A 22984-nucleotide genomic window follows, 5' to 3' on the forward strand; every position below is an offset into this window, starting at 1 on the left:
GTTGCAGTTGGCTGTGATTGGTACAAAAGTACAAGGCGTAAGTTTCCAAAAAATAATAATTCTCAAGTACAGATACTCAAAACATGTACTAGTACTCAAGTAAATGTACTTTGTTACTGTCCACCCCAGAGAATACCACACGACATTTATGTTGCATGCATGCCAACACCCAGAAACACACTGAGAGCAAAGACACGCACGAGCAAGGATGCAGAAGTCCAGACGTCGTATCCTTGTGAGGTCCAGTCCTGCTGGCAGGAGACGGAGGGACAGGTGGGACAATCAGCTGCCTGGCAGAGAGAGAGAGAGAGGGCGAGTGAGAGAGATAATGAGGAAGAGAGGTCAATGGAAAAACTGGAGGAAGATTATGGACACAGGAAAGAGTGACACGGGTAAACAAGAGAGAGGAAACAGACATGTGTTGATATAATTAGACGGAAGGATGAAGCACGAATGACGGACAGTAAAATTATACAAGAAGCAGATCAAAGGTTGCAGGTTTGAAAAGCAACATTAGCAGGAAAAAAATCTGGGATACAAAGTGAAGGCAGGTTGTTACTGCACGTCGTCATGAAGTTTAATGCTGCACATTACTGCTTTAAAAGCAGCCGTCAAGGTGTTTCTGTGCAAAAGATGTAATCTCCAAAATCCTAGAATGCACACTCAGCAAACCTTCTCCTGATAAATACGGGTTAATAAAACATATATGTGATTAAAGGACGAGAGGGTGGACGGATGGAGAGAAGACACAGAGGAGAAAGAATGAAAGACAGAGACTATCCCTCCTTATCGGACACCTTCATTTCTCTTCATCCTCCCTCCACCCGATCGTATGTGAAGTCACATTAGAAGAGGGCAGAAGCACTAACAGAAGGAGAGAGAGAGAGAGAGAGAGAGAAGGAAAGCCAAGCCAGAGAACGAGAGGAATGAAGGGAAAACAAGGGAGTTTGGTTGGGGGGTGGAGGTAGAGAGAGTCCATCAGCTGAGTGTTAGCACTCTGCTGAGATCAGCAATAATGTGGGAGCGAGAAAATGAAGAGAGGGGAAGGCAGAGGAAGGGGGGGATGAGGATGGAGAATGTGGTCAGAATGAGAGTGCTTCCATCCTGGCTCTGCCAATGAAAGCTCCTGCAACAAGGAGACGGAAAGAGAGCTGGAAAAAGAAGAGAGCGAGAGGAAGGAGATGAGATAAAAAGATGTTTTAATGGAGAGAGAGATGAAGTGTGAGCGAAGGGTCTGATGACATAAGCTGGTGGAAAAGATTCCCAACCCCACTGGAGTCGTCACAATAACCCCCCCCCCCCCCCCCCCCCCCCCCCTTTCACTTCCAACCCTTCCCCCAGTCTTCTCCCAACCTCCCCTCTGCACCCGGCAAATGGACTCTCCCAATAAGGGAAAGTGATTGGGGCATACTACATTGTCGGTGGAGGTTGGGAGGGGGGGTGACATAACGGTCGTAAAGTGCTGCTTAATGTCCCGTATCTATAGAGGAGAGAAGAGGGAGAGCAGGGCTGGTGCGAGAGGTTTGGGGAGCAGATTCGTTGTGTTTTCTCACCTTGATTTATCTCACAATGACTTCACTGCCCTCACTATATCCATGCTGCTCCACAAACACCGTGTCATTTGTAGACAGGATGGAAAGTAAACTACTGCTGTGCTCAACTTTCAGAAAGGCCAGAAAGCCCTTTCATCAGGACCAGGTGGAACTGAAGGAAAATCTTATGTTTTACAACACTGTCTTCATGGTTTTGTATCAGTTGTGATATCATCTCTCTCATAAGTTTCACTCCATGTGACGGTGCAGCAACATTGCTCAACACTGGCTTCACAACATGAGGAAACTCGAGTGATCGGAAGCCTCCCCAACCTGACTCTTAATCTAAAACGCTGGTTCCCAATGGGGCTGAACAATTAATTGAAATTTTAACTAAATCATAACATGGCCATCGCAGAAGCTGCAATTTTTTTCAATGAATGTCAAATGTGTCACAGCATACCTTTATAAATGAAGCACTACAGAGATGCCCCATTCTCCAGATGTAAGCAAATATGTCTGTTTGGTACAGACCACAGCAAAACTCAAATCATCATATTTATATTTTATTCAGTAAAAATTAAATAAGAAATTAGCATTAAAATACTAAAATAGTGACTCACATCGTGAGATCTGTCAAATCTGTCAGCCCTAGTTCTCAACCTGGCAGTTAAGACCTCCACAACAGGCCTAAAGAGTCATGATATTATTTACAGGATATGAAAACTGAACATTTACGAAACCAAATTAACTTTGTTTTAATTTAGGTTTTTTTTCTTTCTTCTTGTGGATTGCTGAACTATCTCAACTCTAAAAATGACGGAAGTAAAACAAAGAAAAGAAATCAGTCTCAGCTGGTCTGGACTGGTCCTGACTGGTATATAAATGCAACCAGTGTGGAGGGGTCACAACCAGGCATTACTTATTTATCTGAACAGGTCACAAGCCCAGAGTGTTGGGACCTGCTGCTCTAAAACACACGCAAACACAAGGTTTTAATCATCTAAATTATGTTGGTTTGACAAATTTTACTTAACTTTAACAATGATGATGATGATGATGATGATGATGATGATGATGATGATTATGATGAGACAAGTGCTCCAAATGTTCTAATCTATCCATCATGCAATTTGTTTATGTCTTACACAATGTTCGAACATATTGTTCAAGTTCCTTAACTGTGCACTGTGTCAGACTGGAACATTGTCCATCACGTGTGTGTGTGTGTGTGTGTGTGTGTGTGTGTGTGTGTGTGGTGGGGGGGTGTGATGGCTCAGTGGGAGGCACTAAGGGGACAGGAGCTCATACTGTGATGACACATGGCACTCCCACACTATTTCCACACAACACACATATAACCCATGTGCACGTACACTTGCACACACACAAACACACAAACACAGCACATACAGCTCATGCACATGTCACTGGCTGGAACTGGTCCCAGTCTTTTGCATGTTGTGAATGTGTGTTTGGACTTTTTTTTTTTTCCACAGAAGCCACACAGTGAGAGCATGCATCACACACAACATGCTTATAAATACACACATGGCCCCTGACACAGGCATATACAGGTATACATGTGAGAGCCTGTGACATTATATATGCTTAAAGTGTCATATTCAGTCAATTTCAGCCTATATATGTCACTACACAACCAGCATTAATATTTATATAATGGAAATACAGGTTGAGACCAAGCTCACCTTCCTCTGTTAATTGGTGACAGTTTACATGAGCTGGCTTCACCTAAATGGAGACCTCAGCTATGTAGCACCGCAGTCTGATTTATTACAACTTGAGTGTTATTTTTGGAGTTTTGCTCATAAGGCAAGTTGTTCAAAAGCCTCACACCCCTGATCACAAATGCATAGAATCAACAAAACACACAGGTAGCCAGTGTAAAAAGGCTAAAATGGCGGTGATCTTGTGATCTTGTCTCCTTGGTCTGGTTAGAAGTCTTCTGTCACAGTCAGCGCATGGTAAAACAGCAGCTATAAATTACTTGTGTAAGATTTTGCAAGGACGACCCAGGTAGAGTCACACACTTGTATTTATGTGCTTGTGTGTGTATGTGGGTGTTTACATGTTGTAAAACACAACAGTTTCAGTGTTCAAATCATCAGCAGCAGCAGAGAAAGTAGGTCATCCATACTACCTGGGCTGCACTGCATTCGTCACTGTCACACGCAGATCATACGCTGTGTGTGTGTGTGTGTGTGTGTGTCTGTGTGCAGAGCAAGCACATACACATATATTTGATGTGAGTGTATCTGTGTTTCTATGCGGTAAAAAGGATGCACTTGTATTAATTTGGTCAATGTGTGTATGTGTCTACATGCAAGGGGAATTACGCTTGTGTGTACATACAGTACTGTAGTGTGTGCCATGCACAGGAGCTGCTGTTATATCAAGGTGTGAGAGGGTAGGTAAGGATAGTGTGTGTGTGTGTGTGTGTGTGTGTGTGTGTGTGTGTGTGGGTGGGTGGGGGTGGGGGATGTGGGGGTTTGGAGGGGTTGAAAACCAATCGCTAGGAGACCCACTTCCCATCCCCGTTGCTGCGGCAATGCCGAGATTCCATCAATGAGCCAGGGCTGCGTTGCCCTGGCAACACTTATGAATGAGAGCAGGTCGGTAACCGTGGAGACTCGGCAAAGAGAGGAATTGCCGGTTGCTATGGCAATGGCATGAGTGAGGAGAGACCAACCAAAGTGAAGGTGGCGAGTGACCTCCGAGATCTGCATCATCAGGGCCATCAATCATCATCATCCTCATCATCACCATTATCAGACTGATCAATAGAGATGGAGACAACAGGAAGTCACATACATCAGTGTTTTTGGTCCGTTTTGGCTTTCTTTTGCTCTTCTGTTGATATTTTTTTATTTGATGTTGACAAAAAGTTATGAATAAACAAACAGAAATATTGGAAAAATATTACAGGGTGGTATTTAACAGAGTTTCAACCATTGTGTTTACTGTTCAGTATCTTCAGCATGATTGACACGGGGTTAGAGTAAACAATACTTATTCATCTTCTCATGTTGGACTGAGGACACTCCTCATATTACGAGACGGACCGGGGCTAGCTGGTTAGCATTCTAACTTAAGTAGATATTTTTGCAATACAATACACATAATGTCAAAACTGTTATTTATTCACATAATGTTGATAATCTTAGTTAATTTTTGAATGTTTAAAAAAAATACATACATAGCACCTTTAACTAGATAATGCAAATGGGCTTTTCATTGTTGATGTTCTGAGTTATTTAGACATAAAGTTGGCATCTATGTAGAAATAGGATTAGAATAGAATTATTTTTAGTGTATTACGACACCTCGTTGTGCATCACTGTGCAACATACAGTACAAGAAAGAGGATTCAAGTCCAATACGGGAGAAGTGAACACACTTCTAGCATATTACAGCACAGTTTAAATTGTGTGTGACTGTGTGTGTGCGAGTGTTTTACAGGTTGATTGTTAGGTGTTTCCCAGCAGTGAGAGCCTCTGTCATCACTGTCCAAACACCTTCTCCCTCTGCAGATAAAACCCTCCCTCTCCTTCTCTCTAGTGTCTCTCTATCTGTCGGCCTCGCTTTCTCTTTGGGCTTCCTCTCTGTCTCTCACAGTGGTTGACTCTCACACTTTTGACACACAGGACTATCACTCTCTTTCAATCTGCTCACTCTTTCTCTCACTCTCTGTCTCTCAGGGGATGTTGCGTCTCTTCCCTCCCAGTCTGTATTTCATCAGGGAATCCCATCTCTCGCCCTTCTCCCAAACCATCTCTTGTGTTTGAGGAATGTCATTTTAAGGATGATAAGTTCTGAACATTAAGTGTATGTGATGAACTATAGCTAAAAGAGAGAGGACAGAGTAGTGGAAATTGGAAATTAGCATTTAATCCAAAAATTACAGGTAAACGGTAGCATGTGCCTTAGCTATTTAAATCCAAGGCCGGACTGGAGTTAGCTGGGTAGCATGCTAACGTCAGTAGAAGAAAAGAAGTGATAGAAATAGAAGCATAACAAAAGGGTTCCTTTCCACCAATAGAGACAACTCTTGATGAGTAAAGTAATGAAGTTTGCTGCTGAACTCACATTTCTTCTAGATTGGTAAGTAAACGGCTGCTAACGTTAGCAACGTAGCAATAGCAAAACTTACAAATAGTTCCTCCAAGTATGAAAAGTTCATTAGCATTAACCTGCAAACACTGCAAACATAAAGAATTTAAATGTCAAAAATGCTAAACTAAATACATAGTTCAAAAATAATTACACTAATTGTGTAGTATTAGATAAAAAAAAGAGTTCCACCTCAGATGTTAACAAGCTAACCTAGCTTAATGCCAAAATCAGCAAAGCTAGCTTAGTTGTTAGCATCAGAAATTATGTTTTATATTCCACATAAGATTAGTGTAGAACTTTTTTGCATGATAATTAGAATTTCTTTGTCATATATTCCTACTTTCTTAGACTAAAGCTGACTTAGCCAGCATAAATAGTTTTTTTTCTCCTCCTAAAGTTTATCTTTGACACCAGGAGTGGACCAGCATCTTATCATTATGATTTGATGCAAAGATTTTTGTTACCTGATGTTTTGAATTGATATACGTGCAGTCAGTTTTAAGAATTTTCTCTCAGACCATCTGCTTTAAAACCTAATCATTTTCATGTCTGTCAGAGTACAGTTTATGTAAAGCTGTAGATACGTATAGATAGAGACAGATCCTCAAAAATTGGGCTTGATTGGGTCTGGTTTTAATCACATTCAGTAGCTCTGAGTGCCCTCCCACTCTTGGAGGTTTAAAGCAAAGGTCGTGATAATAATACATTTAGTTTATAAAATATAACAATGATAATCAATCAATAGCCTAATAACATTTCCATTATATATCCTTATTATTAACCTATTTTCTCTTGCACATCCTTTCCTCCTCTGCCTGTCTCTTTTCTGTTGACTTGTACCTGTTTGCTCTTACACTTTACACTCATGTTGTTGTTCCAGTGTTTCCCTCTCTCCTAACACTCCTCCTTGACCCTCCCACGCCATCCCATCCTTCTGTCCCCAGCACAACTGGCAGCACAGTCGCTGCTCCCTCTACTGGCCACCTCAATGCACTGTGGGCAGGTTCAGCCGTTGCCAGGGGTGACTGCATCCTAGAGGTTTGGGTTGTCTGGCAGAAGCGGATGGTTGCCGTCTCGCACAGATGAATATTGAAGCTCTGCACTCACACGCAAATGAGATGTGCATGAGAAAAAAAAGAAGCAATGAAATGGGACAAAAATAAACAGAGAGCAAAAAGAGAGAGAATGACAGACAGACAGGGAGATGGAAAGGCAGAAAAAGTCAGAATATTTGAGTCAAGATATCAAAACAGACCCTTTGCTCTTGTGCGTCATCCATCTACTCATCCATGCATAAATCTAACTCTCTGGAACTGAAAATTTGTCTGAAGCTTTAATGGCTCTAGTGGGAAAGTAGCAGTTGGAGCAGCAAATAGTAACAGGATAGAGCAAAAGAAAAAAGATCAGAAAACACGTTAAAAATAGTGTCAAAATTAGGAATGCAAACAGCAACCAGATTTAGATTTAGATTTTAAAAAGTAGATTTTAAAATCAACGTTCAAACTACACCTATGTTTCACAGTTCTGGTTACAGAGATCATGTCAGGCCGTAATCTATCTGTGTGTCCTGTTGGATCTTTATTGGATCAGGCTGTTTGCTTATTTTGCTGATGTCCAGTGTTTTCAGGTCTGCAGCTTGGCCTTTAGCTGTGGCAGTTAAAAAGCCATTGAGGGAATGAGGGGCTTGGCTGCCGGTACCGTGTCTGTTAATAAATGACCTCTTACTGGAATTAGCGACCAACCTGGAAAGAGAGGATGATGGTGGTGGCGAATAGAAGGGAGGATGGCACAGAAAGAAGAGTGGAGGGAGGCTGAGATGCTCAAGTTTGAAAATTTAGCTCAGTTTAGATTCACTTTCTGTGCCTCTGTGCCATTCTTCCAATTTGCTTGAATCTCTGTTTCTTCTTTATGTTCTTCTTCTTTCCTCTTCCTTTGGCTGTTACAGAGTTTTAAGTGGTCAAATGGCATTTCTTCCTGCTTTCTCAATTTTCATGGTTCAACTCCACAATTCATGTGGCTTTATCTGAGCCCTCCTCTCTGTGGGACAGATTTTCTAAGCCTTTTGGCACAAAAGGCATTGGCACACTCTGTGTGACAGCAGTGGGGTGCACCTCTCTTATAACTGGAAATGCATTTTAGGCTTGAGGGATTGCGCAAAGTTGGGAAGAGATATGATAAGTAATAATGATATGTGTGACTGATTGCACATTCTGCTGCATAAGGTTCACACATTTGCATGGTCCCGTTTTGTGTGGAAAATCTAAGGTTGTTATGGAGCTGTTTTTTCTTCTGGTTTAATTAATACATTTAAGTGCAATTTACTTAAATACTACTACAAATACTAATACAATTACTAATAGTACTACTATTATAATAGTAATACTATCAAGTAATTGGACACGTTAGTCACATAATATCAAACTGATAGAGATCACATTCAGTGAAGTGAAGCTGTAATCAAAAGAGATCAGTGTCATGTTATTAGTAACTAAACCTAAATTAAATTTGTGTTTCTATATGAACACTGGGAAATGTTATCTGAGCACAGAGAATAACCAAGTGGCAACCCACTGTGACGTCACACATCGGTTTGTGAACTGCTGTTTTGAAGCCTCAAGTTTGCAATTTGGCCGTCACCATGTTGGTTTTTTGAAACCAGAAGATGAGAAGATGGAGCAGAGGAAGAGCTGGATGGGACCTACTCTGTACTCTGTATGCTTTATCATCTATTTTCCTTTAAATGGGACCATTATTAAAAAAATGAACATCATGTTGTACTGAAGAAGACTTGCAACTTGTGACTGAGACCCTAAACTCATTAGTAAATGTTTACTGAGGTCATAAATCAAGTGAGAAGTAGAGACATTTTCCCATAGACCTCAATACAATCAGACTTCTATTTGCAACCTGTGGAGTCAATATAAAGTCTATGGGAATAACCAATCAAAATCACTTTGGCATTTGGATTAATAAGTAAGAGAAATAATTATTTGAAATTGAAATAGTCTTAAAATATTTAAATTCTATTATATAAAATAGATGTATGTATGTTTTTTTATTTTGCTGCCAGCATATGGAAATGATAAGTGCAGCTTTAAGAAAGCAGCAAAATATTTTTTCTTATCAATGGTTGTTTTGACTTCTAATGATGCCTGACTTAAGGTCAAAGTCTGGCCTGTTCCTCCCTTTCCTTTCTCTCTCCTCCTCCTCCTCCTCCTCAGTGCATCCCCTCTCTACGCCCCCACACTCCCCCCCTCCCTCTCCTGTTGGACAGACCCGGCCTTCCGCCCCCGTATGAGACAAAGCATGGAATTTTCCAACCTGTCTCTGACTGACTTTACACCACAGCCACACACACACACACACACACACACACACACACTACAGACACATGCAGAGCCGCCAGAACAGGAGGTGTGCTTCTGAAGCCAAGTCATGCCAGAGTAGTAGCCGTAGTGGTGAGAGCCAACATACTGTTACTGAATTAGTGACTGAATCATTCCTGTTGTAATTGTTCATTTTAAACTCAGCCACAGTACATTTCACTAAGTTAGATTTAAATTGGGTGAAAAATCGTGTTAAATTTTTCAGTCACAAATTTAAATACGTTGTTCACAAGCTGACACGAGTTCACAGTGGTCCGACACAGTCTGTCAGCCTCAGTCAATTCTTTGTGGATTTTTTTTATTTTTTTATTCCGTTTATTTTGGTTTTCTTTCAGGGGTGAATCTCAAAGTGAAATGTATACAAGGTCACCTGGCCTATGCAAGTGATTGTTATGTGGACACATTCAGTGGTTTTTACTCACTGTCAGTGAAATACCAGTCACTAGTTAAGGTTTTCTGTGCTTTAGCAGACAATAATGAGGATGACACTGCATGATGAAGACATATTAGAAATTTTAATGGTTTTTAAAGACACTGCCTGTCAAACTGATGGTTCTCCCTGTTTTCTCTCCCTCTCTCTCTGCAGTATTTTGTCGTCAGTGGGGTCTCAGCTCGACCTGAGGACACTACGAGCCGTCAGAGTGCTGCGACCACTCAAACTGGTGTCTGGGATTCCCAGTAAGTGCGGTGCTTTGTCTACACTTGCTTCCATACAACTTGCTTCACATTTTACTGTGTGCTACATTTAGTTTTTTCCCCTCAAACTTCCTTTAACATCAAACATCTGATTCAAATACAACAAACAACCAATTTGACGAACCAGTGCATATTTTTAGTCACTTGTGTGTCCTGGATGGTTAATAAAAAATGTTGGCTGCAGCTCAGGCAACATTGCCAGTTGCCAACCAATAAGGAACTAGTTCATGTATGTATCTAAATACCTCAACATCTTTAATGCACTGGCTGGTAACCAGCAGCCTTGGCACAGTGACCTCCACTGTATTCTTTATATTTAAGACCCAGACACACTCCTGCATCTCCTCCTCTGAGTGTTTGTTTTGCACTGTGTCCTCCAGGCCTGCAGGTGGTGCTCAAGTCCATTATGAAGGCCATGATCCCCCTGCTGCAGATCGGCCTGCTGCTGTTCGTGGCCATCCTCATGTTCGCCATCATTGGCCTGGAGTTCTACATGGGAAAGTTCCACACAACCTGCTACGATGAGGCCACAGGTGAGAAAAAATTACTGACACAATATACTGCGGCCATCAGCCACACAGTATTAAAGTAAAGTAAGTGACATGTAGTCGCAAACTCTCTGTAAGTTAAGACTTAAGTCTTAAGGCTAGAACTGATATTTCTGGATGTTTATCCATATTCAAATTCACTGTTACAGTTTGTATTTACTAAACACTGGAAGTCCAGAGGGGAAAAAGCTTTTCACCTCAGTCTTTTTGAATTCCATTGAGCTGTTTTAGTTTGAAGGTTCTGGTATTGTGCGAGCTGTGTCCCATCCTTCAGAGCAACCGAAACCACATGGTCTGTCCCAAGGAGGATTTCTGGTTTGCATCCCCAGCTATGCCCGCTATTACTCTTGTGTCACAAAGCACCGCTCCTGTTGCCTAGCAACTTTGACAACACATAACTTTTTTTACAAAAACTTGAGGTTTTAATACCCTTGGTTTTCTAACAGTTGCAGCGAGCTGAAACCTAATACCTACATTTAAAAAAGTGTAATCCTCAGGCTGTCTGTCTGCGTTGATCCACCCTTCATTGCCCAGGAAAAGAAGGATGCATTTCTCAGCCATATTTGAAGAAGCCTTTAAAATGGGACAACCTGTGTTTTCCTTACAACTGTGTGTCAACATGGTTGTTGTGTTAAAGACCATGCACAGTACCAGGGCCCTGGAAACGGCACACCTAAGTGGAATGCAGCCATTATTAATGATAAAACGCTGTCTCTACCACCCTCTTGGACAAAATAAAAAAAAAAAAACAATAGTTAAAAGTTTACACTCTTATTTTAGATTGTGTTACTTTGTTGTAAATTGTTGATCTTTCTGCCCCTCTCTCTCTGATCAGGAGAGATAGTGGATGAAGTGCCATGTGGGACAGAGTTGCCGTCCCGGTTGTGTCCTAACGGCACGGTATGTAGAGGTGGCTGGCTTGGACCCAACTACGGCATCACCCAGTTCGACAACATCCTGTTCGCCGTGCTCACCGTCTTCCAGTGCATCACCATGGAGGGATGGACAGACATGCTCTACTACGTAAGTTGGCCCGTTCAACCTGAGCAGAACCTTGCTTTTAACATGGAATAGCATGTGTTTTAGTTTAGCTAGCTTGTTTTTGATCAGGATCTGATTGTGGTTGTGATCACAAATCTTAATATTGCTTAAGAGATGTAATTGTACTCAAATAATCACATATAGAAATTTTATAGTTTAAAGAAGCAGTAGTACAGGCTAACCAAGTAGCCAGATAAATGGGGTGGGTGTGTTGTTACAAATACCAGTGATGAGATGAAATATGATACAGGACGTTCAGTTTTGAGTAAATTATCGTCGAGTTTTGGGCTTATCAGGAGCCAAACGCTTAGCAGCAGTTTTTAATGCTATGAGACAAGATTTAAAACTGAGCTTTGGCACAGTGACAGTCATTTTCTCCTCTGTCTTGAGTAAAACAGTAGAATAACATCTAGCTAAAGATGCTCTGTAAGCAAAAAATTGCGCCACACATCACATCCTCCCTCCCCCTCTCACATGTAGCTGGGGGAACTTCTCGCTAGCAAGCAAGGACAGTGTCTATGAGCAACTCTCTCCAATAATTTATGTGGCTTTCTGCCCAGCAGAACTTCTTCATAGACTTGTACCTAAAGCATGTAAAGATAAAACTTCCAAGCTACCGCTGCATCACTTTTTTTCTTTTTCAGGTTCTTGGCAAAATTCATTGGCCTAAATTCTGAGGTTTCAGTCCCTCTATTTTGTCACCTGGTGTCCAACAGTGCTTCGAGAGGAATTTCACTTGCATCCCATAGAACTTCATTTCACACTGCGCTCTTAACACTTATGCCATTGCATCTGAAAGTAGGCTCACTTGCATGTATTTGACTGGCTATTGCAATAAATTGAACCAGATTTCACTTTTTAATATAAATATATAAATGCTTTGCCTTTATATGACAGCGACAGTGTAGATAGACAGGAAACACAGGTAGAGAGGATGCGGGAGTGACATGCAGTAAATGTGTCCTCACCACTCGGCTATCAGGATGCTAGAAGACACTGGGTCGTCAGCTGGCACCTTGTCAATACCAATGTTGCATTTAAAAGAATGAGAACGCAGTTTTTTTTTTTAATCTACAAAGTGGTTCTTAGTTGTGCTCTGTGCAGGCAGTCTCCCATCATAAACCACAAATGTTTTCTGCCTGACGTCGTCACAGTTGAAATCCCTCCCTGTGATGTTGTCCCTGTTCTTGGTGATTTGTACTGTATGTTTTTTAGCACACTGAAGGACTCTCAGTGGGGGAGGGTGGGCGGGTGTGGTTGGTGATTGGCTTGAATTTCATTCAGCTGAATGAGGCACAAAGTAGTTTGAGATTTTATTCAAAACACCATTTATTTGTCCAAAAGCCATTTTCCATCCCTCTCTCTCTTTATCATTCTCTGTTTGACTTCCTCTATCCGTCTTCTCATCTGTCTTTTTCCTGCCTTCGGAGTCGCTCTCCTTTCTCCTCTCCACCTCCTTCTCTTCCACTCTCTATTCTGGTCCGTCTCGCTCTATATTTAACATCTTTTCTGATGGATGGAGGCTGACTTCCACACTCTCACAGGCAGTCAGGAGGAAACCAATGAAAGTTTAATAGAGAACGGGCTGCTTGCACCGTACCATGCAGTATAAAACCTAACACATGCACCCAGCACTCCAGCAGCAGATAATAATCAGCTGATAGTTCCATTAAAGCATTACACGGGTCACAGAAACACAATATCCTCCAGTAACCTGATTTCTCTGATTGTCAGCTGGATTTGTTTAGTGGGAAAAAAGGTGACACAGTGTCACACAGTTTTGTTGCCGTCTGTGTGCTCACCAGACGACTTGGTGCAATCGATGTCTGCGAAAGCAGAAGTAACTGTAACATAACACCACACATGGCGTGTGTCTCCATGTTCCCGTTTCTGCGCACAAATGCAACGTCCCTGCATCCAGGTCAGACTTTAAGTTAGAAAATGGGTCACTTCTGAGCCAGCATTACATATGCTTGAGGTCTCCTCGGATCTTGTGCAGTACAGAAAAAGCTGCTAACATCCATTTGTCCATCTTTGTGCCCTCGGTAAGTTAGTCCTACTTTTAATAACCGAGTAGTTTGAAAAAAAAATCCAAAAATCAAAACTTATACAGTTAATCATTGTAGAAATCATAATAAAAAAAAACAAACTACCTTAAAGTGGAACTGGTAAATACATAATAATAACAAAAATACATTTTTTATCAATCATTTGAAAAATCAGTGACTCTTAAAGCCACTCCGCACCAAGAGACATAGTGATGCACCAACAAAGGCAGCAAAGAAGAAGAAGAAAACCATTGGCAAACAAACATGGATGTAAACAATGCAGAATTTAGAATATTCTACAAAAAAAACAAAAAAAAGAAACACTGCAGAAGTTCCTAGAGGAAGGAAATGTGTTTCACATGTTTGCTAGACCTCGAGGTTACACTCAGTGTGTTTTGGTGAGAAACACCAAATGTAAATATACATTGTGTTTGTTTACACATGGCACCTTTAATTTCAAGGCTTTTAGTGGTTCAAGGTTTAAGGTTCAAGGTTTAAGTTAATCTTTATTATTCCCAAGGGGCAGTTTGCTGCACAGCCAGCAGTAAATAAATACAGTAATCCTACACAGTTTACACAGGAAACAAGGAGTTACCTGCGAGTATTTAAAGTAGTAAAGTGCATAGTGCTCATTGTTACAGGGAAAATGTGGAGCTGAAACAATGAAAGAGTCACCAAGGCCTTTGGGAGATAAAATATTTGAACACAGTCGAGAATCTGTGCACAAGAAAAGCAGAGCTGCATAGAAAGTGCAAAATGAATTGATCTGTAATAAGACGTCTGTCTGTGTGTCTGTCTGTCTTTCCCCTGCAGAGTAATGATGTGGAGGGCAGTGCCTGGAACTGGATGTACTACATCCCCCTCATAATCATCGGCTCGTTCTTCATGCTCAACCTGGTGCTGGGTGTACTCTCAGGGTATGGTCCTCATTTTCACATGATTAAAATTCCTTTTATACATCTACAGTAAATGGTGTGTGTAATCTATATTTTGTGTTTTCTTTTATCAAAATGAGCAAAATAAAATAAAGAGGAATGACTCATGTCCCCACAGTGAATTTGCCAAAGAGAGAGAGCGAGTGGAGAACAGGAGCGAGTTCCTCAAGCTGAGGCGACAGCAGCAGATTGAGAGAGAGCTCAACGGATACCTGGAGTGGATCTGCAAAGCAGGTCAGTGCACACTGACAAACACACTCACTCCGACACACACTCCGCTCAACTCCCTGTACGGACAAACTGAATGTGGGCAAACCAACCAAATCCTGACACAGTTTGCTCACATGTTGTTTTCTTTCATTCGTACAGAGGAGGTGATTCTGGCTGAGGAAGATGGCACAGGGAACTTTGATGGTAACTGACCTTCTTCTTCTTTTATTGTTTGTGTGTTCATAAGTGAGGCAGAGAAAAAGAGAGAGGCTAATGACTGTGAAATATAGAATATGAAGACAGAGAGAATGAGCTACATGGTGACAAACAAATGTCAGACTTGTTTCAATATACTATGACTTATTTCTTTGTGTCCACTTTTGTACTAGAATAAATCCAGAATAAAGAATAGTAAACAATACACAGTCTCTGTGGGAGGAGTGACACAGTAACAGTTAAGAGACGGACAGATGCAGAAACGATCACATTTTTGTCACACTAGGTTCGAGGCGAAGGCCAACCATCAAAACCAAAAACAACAAGACGGAGCTGCTGAACACTGAGGAAGGAGAGGACAACATGGGAGACGCAGTAGGTAAGAAAAACTGGGGTTAGTGTTTAGTTCGGTTCATCTGTCCAGTTAAGAAATTTAAGTTTCTGTTCTTCTCAAAGTAAATGTCAGAGATGTGATTTGAAACTTGTATTTAAGTATTTCATTGCAGGTTTTAGTAGCTGCTGTCAGACTAACCAGCCAGTATTTCATTAAAAAAAAAAAAACAGTCCAGTCTGCAAATAAACAATAAGAGTCCAGCTCACAGCCCCTCCCTCCCCCCAGGTTTTGCCCGCTCCAGTATAAAGAGCGGTAAGGACGGCTCCAATTACAGTAAGAAGGAGCGACGGCTGCGATTCTTCATCCGCAAGATAGTGAAGACGCAGGCTTTCTATTGGACGGTCCTCTGCCTGGTGGGCCTCAACACCATCTGTGTGGCTGCGGTGCACTACAACCAGCCTGAGCTCCTCTCTGACTTCCTCTGTGAGTGAACACACACACACACACAAAACACTCCAATACAGAGATGCACAAGACAAATGTTTTTGTTTGTTGGTCGTAGTTATTATTATTTCAGACTGAAAAAAAGTTTTTTGTCTCTAGTATTAGTGGATAAGTATGACAATTTAAATACATGTTATTGATATCACTTAATACTTTATTTTCCAATTCTTTCAGTGCAGCTGACACTGAACTAAGTGCATGTTTAACTCACATGACTTCACATTGATCTGCATGTAATAAAGTCTTATATTAACATTAGGTTCTCAAGAGTATAGAACTGTACAAAAAACATATTTATTTTTATGCCTCTGCTCCAGCGACAACCAGGGCCATTCTTGGGAACTCTCAATATCTCAGGGAACAAACATTCATTTGGACATAAGGATGAACTGATTTAGATATTTGTGGTCAAAGGTCAAGGTCGCAGTGACCTCACAAAACACAGTTTCGACCTTGTGAACGCCATATCTCAGTAACACCTTGAAGGAATTTCTCTAGATTTTGTACAAACATTCACTTGGACTCAGAGGTGAACTGAGTAGATTTTGGTGATCAGAGGTCAAAGGTCAAGGTCACTGTGACCACACAAAACATGGTGTTTGGCCGTAACTCATGAATTCATTCACTAATTATGACACAATTTAACTCAAAATGAAGTGATGATATTTTATATCCAAAAGTTCAGAGGTCAGCTCCACTGTGACATCATAATGTTCTACAAAAACACCTCTGGCCATTATTTCATCTCAAGAAGGGGAGATTGTGGCCATCTTTCCTACGTGTCTGGTTGGTGGAGGAAACAACCAGGAGGAGGTGGTTCTAGTTTATAATAAAACAGCTCTCAAACAAATATTAGTCTCTTAAAATATTTGCTCCACATGTTAATCACCTCAGTTGAAGCCCAAGTGACTAATAAACTGAAATCTTTTATTACCTGTTGTATGTCAGACACAGTACATCACATCACACCTTTTTTGGTTTTAAGTGCAATTTTGATGACAGTCATAGGATTCCAGATTTAACACTGACACCACCAACATCTGAGTGTACCGTGTTTCACAGGGCTTTGAATCATCACTGTGCTGTCCACACACACACACACACACACACACACACACACACACACACACACACACCTCCCAAAGCTGAATCATATTTTTACACTTCAAATCTACAGTTTCCTCCTACACGTGCAAACAACGCATTTAGTTTTAACTCCTTTAAATAGCAGAAACACAACGACCTCATCATCAACTTCTGGACCACACTGTCATTTCTTTTACATCTTATATACTAGTTATAAATATTGTGCCCAGATCAGTAGAAGAAAATGTTCTCTTTTTAAACATCAGCTGGTGGAGGCAGGTGTTTGCAGTATGATAGTGGCTGTATGTTGACTGTCATCCTTGATTGCTAATAAAATCCTGAGAGTTCAGTGCGAGTCTAGCAGTTTACTAAAGAAGCACAGAAAGTCGACTGCACATTATTTCATTCTTTATTCAAGTTCTAAATGCAGGCACACACACACACACACACACACACACACACACACACACACACACACACACACACACACACACACACACACATATACACACACAGAGCCCTCGGTGGAGTCAGCTCGTTGCCCCTGGCTGGTGTCCAGTGTCATTAGCATATGAAGCTGTAGCTACTGATGGAGTCCATTCATCACCAGACTGTCATACACCACTGGGCTCGTACCACTATCAACCTCCATTCATTTGACTCTCTTTCTTTATCTTTTCCCCTTCTTCTCTTTTGTTTTCCTCCCTCACATTCTCTGTCTTTTTATCTGATCTTGTTCTCTCTCTCGCTCTCTCTCTTTCTCTCTATGACCCGACTTTCTTTCATCTTCCTCTCTCCACACATTCATTCCTATGTCTTTATAACCACCGTCTCCCTCTTCCCAAATCCCACCCCCTGCCTTCATCCTTTCCCATAATCCCCCTCTCCCTCCTTCACTCCTTCCTTCCTTTCTCTTTGTCCTTCCTCCCTCCAGTCTATGCAGAGTTTATCTTCCTCGGTTTGTTCATGTCTGAGATGCTGATCAAGATGTATGGTCTGGGCATCCAGCCCTACTTCCACTCCTCATTCAACTGCTTTGACTGTGTGGTGAGTGCACACACACACACACACACACACACACACACACACACACACAGAGTAAGTAAGTGAAAAAATAAAAGTAATTCAGCTCATAACTCTCAGGTCTTGACGACAAATCCAGACTCAGGTTTGAGGAATAGCTTTTTCTCATGTTGCCATGGGACAATGACGCAGAACAGATTCAATATCATGTTTGCAGTAAATGTGCGATAACTGCATTAATTTGTCATGCTGACGTTGTTGCAGAGGCTCACTGGCAGGTTACTTCATATTAAATGCTGTACATAGTAAAGTGACACCAACACTTTGTTCGGCAGCAGGTTGGGCTGAAGCCTCTGAATGCATCAGTCTGCAGCTTTAAAGTGTTTTGTTTTTTTGTTTTTTTTAATCAAATTTTATTTAATTTTTTTTTCATACATTTTTGGTCTAATAAATCATCTTTTATCATTTTTCTCTTTTTTTTCATTCCAAAACCTGAGTAGCATTGTAGTTGCTTACAGTGTTTGTTACTTAAGGTTGGTGAAAGCTACACTTACATGGATTCAGTAAGGTTTTCCAAAGCATTCTGCTTCAGTGAACCAACTATACAGAGGATTCAGATTTAATCAAATTTGATCAAACTCCACACTTTGGAAAGAAACTACAAAGTAGAGCTGCTTCATAAAGACACATCTGCAGGGAAACAAGGAAATCTCACTGGAAGTAAATGAAAATGATAAAGAGTTAATAAACAGCTGTGATTGATCACATTGCTTTAGCAGTATTTATAATTGAATGATTTAATATATTTTCCAGATTTTTTCACTTAAAATAATACAATTATTGTTGGAATGTAATGGAGTGAAATCCATAAATGACTGGATCAACACCCGGTTTCACATCCACAGCAGAAACGTCAGGCTTTTTTTAGAACAGAGGGGTAAATGACTCAGGCATCATTTTTTATATTAAAATAAGTCAGAGAGCTGCAAACACCCTGGATGTGCTCACCAGGATATGACTGTAATGCCTTTTTGTGTGTGTGTGTGTGTGTGTGTGTGTGTGTGTGTGTGTGTGTGTGTGTGTGTGTGTGTGTGTGTGTGTGCGTGTGTGTGCGTGTGTGTGCGTGTGTGTGTGTAGGTAATTGTGGGCAGTATCTTCGAGGTGGTGTGGGCCACCATCAAACCAGGCACGTCCTTTGGGATCAGCGTGTTACGAGCTCTGCGACTGCTCCGCATCTTCAAAGTCACCAAGTAAAGTCACACTCTCAGTCACACACACACTCTCACACACACTCTCACACTCACACACACACACATATACGTGCATTTCCATCAGCTCACTCATACACAAGAAAGGCAACGATGACACTGAGGATCACGTTCACACACTGAGATGTTGGAAATTTTTTTGTATTTTAATTTGAAAATCTGTCCACTGCTGTAACATCCTAACCGTTCTGAGGTTTTTGGCTCCGTGACACTTGTCTGGACGCTCTCTTCAGGAGAGATTTTAATTGGATTTGGCTCACGCTCATCGATCTGTTTGTGTGTAACTCCCCTGCTCGTCACGACGACGCAGCTCATTTGGACACATTTATTCTCTCTGAAATAAAGGAAATCAAAGTGATTTTTGGGGTGAAGGCCACTGAGGTTGAAGGTTCAGTCACTGAGCTGAACAATAAGCTATAAAGTTAGTAAAGAAAGTTTAGTAGATTAAAGTCGATGAGAACTCTCAGTTGATAGAAACAGGAACATGAAATGTTATTTTATGATTAAAGATTTGTTTGTTTTTAATAGTTTAATACAGTGAACTTTCTTTTGAAAATCTTGATTGCTACAATGGGATTAAATCAGTCTCTATGTTCCCGTATTTATAATTACACAAGTATGCAGTTTGTGGTTGGAGGTTTAATTCTCCAGCTCTTCATCATTTTTTCTTTCCTCTCCTCCATTCCTGTCCTCTTTCTGGCTCTTTCTTTCCTACTCTTCCCCTTATTATACTAATTCTTCTTCTACTTCTTCTTCTTCTTCTTCATCTCCTTCTTCTTCTTCTCCTCCTCCTCAGGTACTGGGCTCCTCTTCGAAACCTGGTGGTTTCTCTGCTGAACTCCATGAAGTCCATTGTCAGTTTGCTCTTCCTCCTCTTCCTCTTCATCGTGGTCTTTGCCTTGTTGGGGATGCAGCTGTTTGGAGGACAGTCAGTATCAGCGCAAACTTAAAAGCAACCTCAATTCTCTACATTCAGTTTTTTTATGTGTCTACATGACTCTAATGGTTTTAGAGTCAATGGTTTTTTCTTTTCTTGTTCTCAGGTTCAACTTTGAGACCGGGACTCCGCCCACTAACTTTGACACGTTTGCCGCCGCCATCATGACAGTGTTTCAGGTGAGAGAGTGAGAGATTTACTTCTTGTATACAAGAGGAAAACACGTCTAACTCTGTTTGACATATCTGAGGACAAACATCAGGACAGATGCTGTTCCCTAAACACTGAACTGTTTCCCTCTTCAACTATTTATGCAAATAAATCTTGAGTTTATTCAGCTGAATACATTTTACAGTGTAGCTGAAAGATTTAGTAGACATCAGCGAGTAACAGCATTTTCCCAACACGTCCGTAAGCACACTCACACACACTCCTGAGCATTTCCAGCACGGCTGAAGCTCTTTTCGAGAGTGAAATTAAATGAAGTCCATTGTTGTCGTGTCGTCGGTTTGTCAGATGACTTGTTCAGCTCTGACTGCAGTCTCCATGTTTCTGTGTTCTCTGAGTCCGGTTACAGAGACGGGCTTTGTTAAGAGCCATTTGTGTTGCTTTGTTGTCTCTGAGTGACTCAGAGGCAACGCTGTGAGTGTGTCGACTTCACTGTATGTGTATTTGTACGAAATCATCATCTGTTCGCACAGTCACATTATGGGTCACATGTTGGGACAAAAAACTGTTCCCACACAGTTAAACACAAAACTTTAGGGATTAAACTCGGAGCTGTATTGACTGTGAGTGGTCAACACACACGTGAACCTGCATATTTCCTTATTTCTTTACTTCCTATATTTGTTCATAAAAGAGGAGATCAATTTAATATGGACTGATTTCACATTGGCATAGTCCTCTGGTGGCAGAAGCAACTCAGAATATGCTTTTGTTCATTATTTGATAAATTAGACTAAATGTCCTGTTAGTGTCGGATTTAAAATCAACCCTACATTCATCACATCAGTGCAACTTAATCCTGGACGTTTCCCCCTCTCGCCCTCTCTCTGCAGATCCTGACAGGAGAGGACTGGAACGTGGTGATGTATTATGGCATCGAGTCCCAGGGAGGAGTGAACGACAAAGGGATGGTTTTTTCCATCTTCTTCATTGTCCTCACACTCTTCGGCAACTGTATCCTGCCTGCACACACTTACAAATACTTATGTGATAATAATAATTATATAGTTTCTTTTGTTTCGTCTCACTTGACCCCCAAATCTGAAACTCATCTGTATCTCACGTCCTCCTTTTATTTCCTCTCCACTCTTATCTTCCTACGTCAGTCAGATTCCTCTGGCTGTCCTTTCTCCTTTGTCCATTCCTCCTTAACCTCTGCCAACACAGACACTCTGCTTAACGTCTTCTTGGCCATCGCTGTTGACAATCTGGCCAATGCCCAAGAGCTCACCAAGGTACAGGATCACGCCAGAAAAAATATATTCTCCCCCTTATTTTAGTTTTGACCTGTAACGTTAATCTGCAAAATGCTGTAAATACCAGAGAGTCAGAAGATGATTATGTCTTTGTCAAAACTGAATTAGCAGTATTTGATTTAAAAATTACTAAAGACACTCAATATGACCTGGAATTTATTCTTGGTTGTCCTTGTTATTTTTAATAAATTATTTGCCGGCACTTTTGAAATTTGAACCAAGCTCAAGTGAGTGAGATGATTCTCTTCTTCTCCAATAGGATGAGGAGGAACAGGAGGAGGCAGCCAATCAGAAGACAGCACTGCAGAAGGCTAAGGAGGTGGCGGAAGTCAGCCCGCTCTCAGCAGCCAACCTGTCTATTGCTGCGTGAGTACACACACACACACACACACACACACACACACAGGCCCATACAAACAGAAATATGTGTATACACACTTTACATATACACAAAATCACCACACAATAAACATTTTTGTGAGGACACCCACTAACTTGGTATTAACATCTGTCTCAGTTGTCTCAGGTGTGAACCCAGGACGCATTTGAGATCTGATCTCTCATTCAGTCACATTCAGAGCTGTTTTGGGCCACATTCTTTTAGCAGTGGGAACGCAAATGTGTCCTGGACCACACTGAAGGACCGCCACCTCTAATGACGTCCTCTACCACTACAATTATTATTATTATTACTACAATGATAATAATAATCTTTATTGTCCACAGATGTGGAAATTTGCATTTTTAAAAAACATCATTGTGAATCACAAACAATAAATACAATAAAATGATGCTTACAAGTTCAACAAAGTTATTGCACCTGGCATAACGGACTGTCTGTAAATGTTCTTTGTTGCTACTGTAGCAGGTTTAGACACAATTTGTCGAGCTTTCTGTTTCACCTGCAGTCTGAATAGACACTCCAGCTGTTTCTGCTGTGCATCTCAGTTTTACTGGCGATGTTTGTGAACCTGGTCAGTCCATTTTTGTTCTTAGACCCCATATTAAAGTTAGTTTCATAATGAACCAGACATATTTTACTAAAAAATAAAACCTTATGTCACTGTATACCTGTGGTCAGCGCAACAATTCGTCACTCGAGACACATGTGATGACTCAGTTTAATGCCAAGCGAGAACTGAACCTGATTCTAACCATAACCAGAAAACCAAGTCTTTACCCTGAATCAGAACGTGTCAGAAGGAGAGGACCGTCCAAAATGTTCTCACTCCAAAGGTCTGAAAGTCAAACTGTTAGATAGAAGTACAAGTACACACAGAAATACACACATACACACACACTTTCACACACACACACTTCTGGACAGAAATCTCTCCCTCTCTCTGTAAAATTGCCCATCCTAACATTCATGATTGGCAGGCATTCATGTACACGTGATGCACACACACACACACACACACACACACACACACACACACAAGCACACCATCGCACTCTCCCCTTTCTCATCCTCGAAAACATGATTAAGCGATTGTTCTGGGAGTGAAAGGAACAGATTCAGGGCTTTGTGAAGTGAGGAAGAGAAAGAGGCGGACAGTCTGTAAAATCTGCTCCCGGCAGCAGAAACGCTGACAATAGGAC

The 22984-nt window shown here is 41.2% G+C and overlaps 1 protein-coding gene across 1 annotated transcript in view; it reads left to right on the forward strand.

The window, feature by feature from the left end:
- Positions 1–22984, forward strand: part of LOC139636087 (voltage-dependent P/Q-type calcium channel subunit alpha-1A-like) — a 105517-nt gene that overhangs the window by 11437 nt on the left and 71096 nt on the right. Inside the window, exons 3-17 of the mRNA XM_071503773.1 lie at positions 9639–9730; positions 10129–10281; positions 11132–11319; positions 14199–14302; positions 14439–14554; positions 14690–14734; positions 15033–15125; positions 15366–15563; positions 17605–17717; positions 18831–18943; positions 19758–19889; positions 20005–20077; positions 20960–21080; positions 21294–21361; positions 21642–21748. Coding sequence (XP_071359874.1) covers positions 9639–9730; positions 10129–10281; positions 11132–11319; positions 14199–14302; positions 14439–14554; positions 14690–14734; positions 15033–15125; positions 15366–15563; positions 17605–17717; positions 18831–18943; positions 19758–19889; positions 20005–20077; positions 20960–21080; positions 21294–21361; positions 21642–21748 — 1716 coding nt within the window. The remainder of the gene's footprint in view (positions 1–9638; positions 9731–10128; positions 10282–11131; positions 11320–14198; positions 14303–14438; positions 14555–14689; positions 14735–15032; positions 15126–15365; positions 15564–17604; positions 17718–18830; positions 18944–19757; positions 19890–20004; positions 20078–20959; positions 21081–21293; positions 21362–21641; positions 21749–22984) is intronic.

This window comes from Trachinotus anak, unplaced genomic scaffold, assembly GCF_046630095.1.
Source record: "Trachinotus anak isolate AG129_WGS33_773 ecotype Australia unplaced genomic scaffold, CSIRO_AGI_Tana_v1 ptg000019l, whole genome shotgun sequence".
NCBI classification, from domain to species: Eukaryota; Metazoa; Chordata; class Actinopteri; order Carangiformes; family Carangidae; genus Trachinotus; species Trachinotus anak.